Below are 9,649 nucleotides of genomic sequence, written 5' to 3'. Positions count from 1 at the left end.
AACGCAGCCGTCCTCATGTGTCGTCCCGCCTAGAGATAGAGAACAAGTCGAACCCGTCGCGACACGATGGCCATCAAGTGCGTCGCGGCCAAAGTGCAGATCCTGCTGCTGCTGTGTCTCGCGCCTCTGCCCAGTCACAAGTGCGACGATATCAACCCGACGACTCCGCAGCCGCCGCCTTGTCCGGAAGTGCTGTCCGTCGGCATCCCCGAAGACGAGTACCGCCTGGAGGAGGACGGCGACCTGGTGCACCGGGACAGGACCTACCCCGTGGGCAGTCACTGGCACGACGGCAACTGGACCCGCGGCTGCGTCTGTCACGTCGCTCCGAAGCCCTGTCTCCGCAAGTGCTGCGCTCCCGGGGAGATCCTGTCCACCAGCCTCAGTCGACTCGACCCCTGTCAATCGGACGATGCAGGAGGAGTAGGAGCACAGGACGAGCTGAAGCTCGACCCGCAGCGGACGACCTCGAGCATGAGGCACCAGCTGACCAGCCGACTGTCCATCCACGACTGGTTCACGCTGTTCAAGCCCAGCTCGCAGGTCTGCGCCGAGAAGTTCGTCTTCATGGACCTCAACCCCGACAAGTACCCCGAGGACGCGCACGTGCTGCACGAGAACGGCAGCCTGTACATGGAGAGCACCGGGCTCCTCGGCGCCGAGCGCTTCTGCGTCGACAGACAGATGGGCAGGACCGGCCTGACCGTCATCGTGTGCCTCGAGCAAACGGTGCCGGAGGAGGAGACCTCGACCGTCGTGAGGATAGGCTACGTGCTGTCGGTGCCTTTTCTCGCCGTCACCTTCCTCGTCTACGCCAGCATACCCGAGCTGAGGAACATCTACGGCAAGACTCTCATGTGCTACGTGTTCGCGCTGCTGTCCGCTTACTCCACCATCTTCGCCACGAATTTCGTTGAGTTCTCCACCGTATGCCACATTCTAGGTGAGTTTGCTTATACTTTCACTTACCGTGTGTCTATGCGTATGATTGATTGCGTTTTTTGTTGACTCGGCTGTCCTATGTCGCGGCTGGGACTTTTTCGGGCAGTCGATCATTAGTAGTCTGTTCTAAAGTTTTTACCGAGGGTCGACACTTTCTATTAGTCTCGGGATGCGACCCTTTTAGTTCTGTCGTGTTTTTACCGCAAAGCATTTTTCACCTGTATATCATAGTGTGCGATACAACTTTCGCACGCCCATCCACCAGCTCTAATGAAAAACCAACATTTTGTTTTACCCGAAATCCGAGCGCTCGATAACTCATTATAATCGCCCTGTGCAGTAGTACGGCTGATAAATGTGTGTGCTAAAGGTCTCTTTTATCACTGGGAAATTTAAATTTTGATGACTTGATTTTAAAGCTCGAAGCGTAAGCCTATATTCAAAGAAGAAGAGCAACGTTGAAACTTTTTACTACCCGAAAAAATAGTGACGTCGATAGTTATAAAAGTTTTTGCCGCGTGTGCAGCTCGCTTTCTAGACGAACAATAAGCGTTTGCTTACCGTGTTGCGTCACTGGTGAAAATAAGCTTCTTCTCGGTAATCTCGGATCTCTCAAACAGTAGCAACAAAAATTACTGGGTATATGCGACCTGGCGCGAATTCTCGTTACAAAAACTAATGAGCGAATCGACTGCATTTTCAGCGATAAAAGATCGCATTCTCAAAACTATTCTTTCGTTTCATTCAGCTTTGTTTATTGATCCTGACACGAATACGACGCTCTTCTCGCTCTCGGTCCGTATAACGTTTTTCATCCCTCCTATTTTTAAAGCCAATCAAACGTTATTTATTTGTAAGCAAATCGAGCCGACTGGCTCGCTCTTGCTTTATACCGATCTCTAAATCTTTTAACGATGAGAGGCAGACGAAATAGACATTTATACGCCCCCGATTCTTCGCGGCGCGGATAGAATTTACAATCCGAAAGTTTACTCTTTAATATATTAATCTGGGACTTTTTACGAGTGGCTCTGACGCTCGCGTGTGTGACTCTAAATTTAATTGGCATAATAACCCCGAGGCGTGGCGAGTGTTTTTTTATCCTTCATAAATCTTCGCTGTAATATACTATATATTACGACTGTTGAAGAACGAGGTGCAAGAAAAGCTCGGACTCTTCGAGTGCCGTATATAACACTTTCCGTACGATTGAATTGTTCTATTATTAGCTCTGTGTATACATTTTTTAAAGGGCTTTCAAACTTTTGTAAACAGTCTTATTTTAGGATATATCTCGCGGCTGCGCGCATGCGAGAAAGAGCGTTAATCATCGCGGAATATATATTCGATCGTTTATGCCTCTATGACTTTTTAATATCCCGGGTAAATAAAAGTTTTTCGAGAGTTGGGTCAAGCAAATAAATTGTTCGCGGATTTCTATAAACTTTGGTTATTTTGGAACAATACACTCTTTTTTGCGCAACCAAGGCAAAATTAACGCGTTGAATTCAAGGTGTCTCTCGCATTCTGCGCGCGAAATGAACTTTCGGACGAAGCAAAACATAATAAAGTTCAGTTTTCAGACTGGACGCGTATCAGTAAAAACGAAAACGTCTCCCCTTATATTTTTCGCTATTCAAAGCTCCATCATAAAGAAAATTATAATTCTTTATTAAGCGTACAAAGCCATGCATGCCTGAGAACCGAGTCTCTTTTGGCTCGTTGAAACGTGCAAAAACTAAAAAAAAGTTCGTAACAAAAAAACTTTATGCCCGTGTGACTGTTCGTTCGTACATAGAGAGAGAGAGAGAGAGAGAGAGAGAGAGAGAGAGAGAGAGAGAGAGAGAGAGAGAGAGAGAGAGAGAGAGAGAGAGAGAGAGAGAGAGAGAGAGAGAGAGAGAGAGAGAGAGAGAGAGAGAGAGTGAAAGAGCTGAAATATGTATGGAAATTGGGGAACCGGGGGGAACGTTAGCGCATATGGTTTGCTGTACAGGTATAGAAAAGATTCGAAATGCTCGACTGACTTTCTCGCGCGAAATTTTTTGAATATATAAATTAAAATCGATGGATCATTAAAGAACGTCCATCAAATCCCAAAATCTCGACTCACCCCTGAACGTCGCTCGATCTCGACAAATCATATCAACTTCAAATTTCCCTTTAACTATCTGAATTTCCAGGGAAAAGCCGTCAGCAATTCCTAGAGCCTCGTGGTATATGAAAATCCTGGAATAGCATTGCACCGCGACGCGCGACAGGTCATTAAATACCCTTATAAATGTAAATAACGCGAACTCTCCATTACGTTTTTTACACAACAAAAACACTCCACGCACAAGGCTTAAGTAAGCCACATCGTAGGTCTGCCTAAAATAACAAAAATTATGCTAATGTCACAATTAACACTGCCGCAGCAAGCCATCTCCACCTTCGTCGCGTTATATACCCACACAACACGCTCATTCATTTTCGGCCAAGGCCGCGCGCAACCGGGCGACGAAAACTCAACCCCGTCACGCGAAGCCGCACGATGTGTCTACATACGACAGCATTATAAAACCGCTTTTGGGCCGACCGTGGACGGAAACTAAAAAGCAGCTCGCGTGCACATACGTGTGTGTTTGTGCAAGGGGTGCGGTGTATGTGCGTGCTATGCGGACTTATATGCGCTCGGCTACTCCGTCGAAGCGCATTTACATATCGACAAACATCATAACGACGCCGCGGCGAGCTTTTACGTGCGACTTGCGTATACATCATAGAGGTATATATGTAGAGAGAGAGAGAGAGAGAGAGAGAGAGAGAGAGAGAGAGAGAGAGAGAGGTGTAGCTGCAGAGGATCGACGTGTGCATAATACGTGCGAGAGGCTGGTGCTTTGGTGATTCTCTCTCTTTTTTTACTCTTTCGTTTTTCGCGCGCGATCTTTTTTTTTCAACAGGGCGTATGGCTCTGCATTCGAGATGAGTTATGACACGTTACGTGCGACATTCGCGAGAGTTAGGGAATCATTATTTTTAAATGTCGGCTGTGCGTGTTTCTCTAATGAAAATACGTAATTATTGCAAGGTGAAAAAGATACTTTTTTGTAATTACATAGGACGTGGATTTTTTGTTTGATTGGGTGTTAAAATTCTAAGGTCTCAGCGGCGCTGCACTAAACAACTAGTACAAGCGGTTTTATCCGTCGTTAACGTTCTTTTATACACGCTACAAACGAGAGCTGCATATCACCTCGGCTTCCTTAGCCAAATTTCCTTCGTAAATTGGACAACCTATGACCCCGTATAAGCGTGATGGCATAGTTTATACCTCCGCATGCGTATGGAGCTGTCAGGGACACTTCACTATACATGCATATTGTACACGTATAGCCCATGTCTACTAGATTTAGCCAAAATTTACCTACATGTATATATATATATATATATATATATCACCCTGTATATTGTGAGCATAATGTATTTGGGACCTCTATATGGGATTTTTTTTTACCTTTCGTCAACGCTTATAAGGGTTGAAACGATTTATATATATTTCATGAAAGTCGGGTTGCTAAAGGCTTTGGACGTTTATCTCACGAAAAAAATGACTTTCTCAGCGGCGGTCCTTTTGTTATTCATGTAATACGCATAATTCAACATGACAATCCTGATACATATTTAATGTTGGATTTTGGATTACTTTATTGAACTTGTGTAATACACCTTGGCTTTTAGGCATCACAGGATTCAATGTAGCTTTCATGTAAAACAATATCAATGGAACAGCGACACATAAATGTTGTGCAGATAAATTTGCATTGACAATAATAAAATATGGAAATATTTTCAAGGGGAAAGGAAATGTGAAAGAAAATGTATTCATTCAATTTGCTATGCTACTTGAAATACATGGAAGTATTAACAGACGAATGCTGACAGGCGCCGGATCCAGTTGCGCATATACGACTGTTTAACGACTTTTTTCAACTCGTTAAATATTGCTATTGGAACTATTTACTCTCTCGAGTATATCGTAAAAAATTTATATTTCATCTCAACACTCAAAATTGTTTTCAGCGACTTTTGAAAATGGTAATATTATTAACAATTTTTTATTTTATTAGTCCAATCCTTCAATTATTCGTTGAACCCAGAAAATTTTTGAAAAATTATCCAATTTTGTATGGTAATGCAATTTTCTACAAGAATTTATACTCCGAGGTGTTGTTGCCTGCGGGGCCATTTGATTTAAAGCTCTTTTGTGACAAGTACATCGATCGAATCCTAGCCAACAATTTAATTTTAAACGCGTCGCTGTACTTGAGCTCGACAGAATTACGAGATTATTCACGAGACCGGCTATTAAAAATAGATCATAAAAGGTCTTGCAGGTGAAAGCTTTAATATCCCAAAGTATTCGAAAAAGGATAGGAAATATGTCGCCTGTCATACGCCGAGCTTGATCTAAATTATAATACTTTTAACGCGAATAACTTCCAGAGCCATATACTTATACCTTTAGCAAACTTTACCTATAAATTGTCACCTAAACTGCAGCGCTGATTACGCAAATGTACAAATCCATTATTACGCATTAACACACCCGAATATAAGCTTATAAGATGTTCTTCTCATAAAAGCTCGATACGATTCCCGATAAATTGCCTTCGCTTTTATAATCATGCAAATAGCATCCTTGTGCAGCGGCGAAAAAACTCGAAATTAACAAAGTTTTTTTCTCCTTGACAGAATATCAGCTCCTCTAATTAAAAGGCGTTTAGTCCGTTCATTATATTGTCTGCATGAATTACAAACTATTTCGCGCTAATGACCGCCGTCTCTACTTCCACGAAGCTCCCAGGCTACTGCACCGATTCTGGCGTATAAAAATGCGCGGACACTTTTTCGATACAAAAAGTTTCTTAATCGCGAGCCAATCGCAGAGACGTCTCTGCGAATTTTTCAGCTCCGGAGAAATCGCTCGTCGCAAAAATAAAGGACTACACACTCTCTCCCCGAGAGCGTAAAACGCGTCGCTTTTTTCGTCGTCATTCCATCCCGAAAGCCATACCATCCTACGTCGTCCCAGGAAAGTGCATCTGCAGAGGCCTGCAGTAGGGCTCTGTCGAAGTGCCCCGTTTATTACGCGGGCATACCTCTAGCCAGCTCCGCTGCGCAATCTCATTTCCACGCGCGAACGCTTTTAAAGGTTGACCTTTTCATTAATTTTCTTTGTTTTTTAGGGACGCTATCAGTTGCACAGTCCGAGTAGTATATAAGCACACAGTCCGGTGCGCACATAGTGCTGGATCAGCGAGTTCGAGGGAACTCGCTCGTACTTTGATTTTCTTCGCTAATTGCCCGTGATTTATGATCTTTGCGTGTATGCACGACTCGACGCGATGATCCGACTGCTATAGGTTTGCTGAGCAGTCTCATTATGAAAATGAGCGATCGATATGTCTATAGAGAGTCGCAGATAGTGCATTTTGCAATTAGTCGATCTATATAGTAATTAGCAATTTTGATTTCAATTCACTTAGTATATCTGTTTATGTGTGTGTGTGTGTGTGCGGCCGCGTGTGTGATACTTTTTCATGTGATACATCATATGACGAAAATTGATCCTGTTTATATAAGACGCAAAGATCCACCAATTTCTTTGTAACTGGAACTTGAAGACTTTATTGAGCGTTGATTGGCCAATTTAGTCGAGCTGCACAAAAAAATGTTACGAAAGAAATTACTTTGAAAGAACTCTGGGGTCCTATTAAGCCAATATAAAAAATATTGAGTATACTAAAATAATTAGTCTGCGTGGACATCAAGTTCAGAGGTCAAAGTCCAATTTTTCTACATAATATTTCATTGTTGATGATTTTATTATTGTTTGAATCATATAGTTGTCATTAATTAATTCTTAATGCATGAAATGATCAAGAGTGAAATTTCGTAGAGAACGGTATTATGGATTATTCTAAATCAGATAGTATTCTGTGTTACCGATTGAGGCTGGACAGTATAATATCTATGTTGTTGGTCAATTTGAATCAAGAAATTTTTCTGTTGATTTAGAATAGGTGGCACTTATTATCGCGTACGCACATGTTGCAAGGATTAGAGAAAAAAAATTCTTATTTTTTTTTAATCTGAGCTCTAAATCATTAAATCAAATATATACCGATGGCAAATAATTTGAAAGTACTTTATTTGTCGCAAAAATATATATAATTCTTTGAAATATTGAACAAACGGATTACTGTGCCAGAATAAACGTCGAAGTATTTTTCAAAATCAAAGAAGTCACGTACTGCTTCGGATTACTTTTATTACCTATCGATTTTCCTTCTTTTATGGTGTGACGAAGATTTGAACTTGATTTATATACTTACAAAATCTACCCCTACAGTTTAAATTCGAACATAGAAAATATTTAAGCAGTTACTGGATATATGGTAATGGTTATATCATTGAACAGAGAGTAAATATTTTATTTTACACTAATTATGTTCCGCGCGCTGAAATCACCGCAGTTCTCCTGGCTACTTCACGTGACAACACAATACTGTCTTTCTTTTCCTTGTTAGCAGACGCACCTGTAAAATATTACCTTGTTTGGGGCCATATTACTTACGAAGTATCTCGTAATGGTGCATTTCCTTTATAAAATAGCCCATGTGCCAGAGCGTTATCGTATTTGAGGATGCTAAATTCCGCCGTGGCATCCGGTTAGGAAGAAATATTGCTCTGACCGAGACCAGTTTGCTATCATATTGCAAGCTGCCGGTTCAAGATTGTCGTTTTAATTACCATTGCCGCAGACTATTTAATGCTGCACTTCAGTTGAGAGTGTATTACAACGTCTTGAAACGCAAAAGAAAAATGAAGTCCATCTGCCCGCTTTTGGTTTTGCAAGTTTTGATTTTGCTTTTAAGCTCAGCGAATTCTCTAAGCAACGATGCAGTAAATAATATTGGTAAGTACTTATACTTTTTTTTAAATAGAATAATTATGAAAGCTACATCGAGAAACAATAGAGGAATATGATAAAAGCCCTTAATAGCTTTATTCAATGGTTCAAGCTTCTCAACATAACGCAGTTATTGATATAGTACACATGTCATTAATCACAATTAAACGTCTTTTTGATGGGCCGTGCCATCTAAATTTAGTGGTGATCAGTCTTCTATATAAATTCAAATCAAATGATGAGTGGGTCATGCTTCATATCATCGAAGTTTTTTTATATTTAGCAATTACAAAAAGTGACACTGAATGAATATTAATAAAAAATATTTCAATTATACTGAACATTAAACATTCCCTGATGATAGATAAACGAAGTAATCCAGTTAAACGAAGCACTGCTGACTGTGGCGTTCATGAATTTTTCAACTCTTGTGGTCCAACATGTGAGAGGAACTGTGACGATATTAACAATGACGACAGATTCGGCGAGCGCTGTACCGGAAAGCTGGATTGTGTCGAGAAGTGCGTCTGCAAGGAAGGCTACGTTCGTGAAAATCTAGATGGAAAATGCATACGCATTCAGGAATGCCCTCGAGTGAAGCATTAAAGCTTGATAATATTACAACTTTATCTAATTTTGTATTAATTATATAGTAGTCTGCACTCGTGTGAATAAAATTAAAATATCGTAATTTAAAGTCTATGTGCTTCTATTAATAAATATCATTTATTCATGATTCAAATATATGGATATATATATATATATATATATAGCTATAGCTGGATAGAATATTTTATTTGGTTCCGGAACTATAGATTTTGATCTACAAGTTAGGGCTAGGCGTAGCATAAAAGAGTCTATATCGCCACAGAATCGTAAAAGCTGCTCATAAAACACGTGCGAAATATCGCCCTTTTAAAGCGCCTTTGGCGCGTAGAATGAGCTCTACCCATAAAAATTAGGAAAAAAATAAATAAAATTCGAAAATAAAAGATTAAAGTAAAGTGGTGGTCATGACTAAAATTCTAATACTTGCCTAAATGCGTTTTAATAATTTTAAAATAATATTGAACTTTGGGGTAGAAGTTTAATTCATTAATTCTATAATTAATCTATAAAAATATCAGCAATCCTTTCCATAACGAATATTCTGCCTGTTTATAGCTTTTTAAGATTTGTTTTTCATGCGGTAGCTAATATTTTAGTAACTCTGACAGTGGTAAACACAAAAATAATAAAAACCAACCTTTGCGTGTGACCACAATGATACGCCTTAATTAGTCATAATGAAACGGACGATGAAGGCATGATAAAAAAAGTAATCTTTTCTTTAGTCATGAATTTGAACACTTTTTCCCCTGCGTTAGTCAATCATTACAAATTATCAACACGTACGCTTTAATTGTTTGTTTATCATCAAGTATTTCTCGATTTACAACCAAATAACAATTTTGAAAAATAAAGCTACATCGAAATGTCAACACTCGTGTTATCGAAAGTCGACACGATCTTCAAGACGAATTAATCTACTTTTAGCCTATTCCAAAGTTAATTAGTAGAGTAGGACTGTGCATTTATCAGATCCAGGAACAAATCGGAGATTAAGCATTGCCATAAATAGCGAGTTAAGCTGGATTTAACGTTTGACCCCCTCGAGCTCGCCCTCGAGGCAATTCGAGCTCTTCGGGATACGCCGCAAGCTTGCCTACACACAGGCCTTAAACCCGACTCGGGTGTTGAAGTGCTTGCAAAGTA

The 9,649-nt window shown here is 40.5% G+C and overlaps 1 protein-coding gene across 1 annotated transcript; it reads left to right on the top strand.

Annotated features, from left to right (window-relative positions):
• The first annotated feature begins 7,723 nt into the window (after positions 1 to 7,723).
• Positions 7,724 to 8,594, top strand: LOC100123821 (chymotrypsin inhibitor Ani s 6). Its single transcript, XM_001607503.5, has 2 exons — positions 7,724 to 7,900; positions 8,259 to 8,594. Exons 1-2 carry the CDS (start codon positions 7,807 to 7,809, stop codon positions 8,498 to 8,500), a joined length of 336 nt encoding a protein of 111 aa, XP_001607553.2. The 5' UTR covers positions 7,724 to 7,806; the 3' UTR covers positions 8,501 to 8,594.
• The last annotated feature ends 1,055 nt before the right edge of the window (positions 8,595 to 9,649 follow it).

This window comes from Nasonia vitripennis, chromosome 2 (genome assembly GCF_009193385.2).
Source record: "Nasonia vitripennis strain AsymCx chromosome 2, Nvit_psr_1.1, whole genome shotgun sequence".
Taxonomy (NCBI): domain Eukaryota; kingdom Metazoa; phylum Arthropoda; class Insecta; order Hymenoptera; family Pteromalidae; genus Nasonia; species Nasonia vitripennis.
Note: the sequence above shows the minus strand (reverse complement) of the source record. Positions and strands in the feature narration are given on the sequence as shown.

Bases quoted from the DNA above. Each gene is read 5' to 3' on its own strand.
- LOC100123821 (XM_001607503.5), top strand. From the start codon at position 7,807: ATGAAGTCCATCTGCCCGCTTTTGGTTTTGCAAGTTTTGATTTTGCTT. The intron at 7,901-8,258 runs GTAAGTACTTAT...CCCTGATGATAG, and splicing joins CGATGCAGTAAATAATATTG to ATAAACGAAGTAATCCAGTT.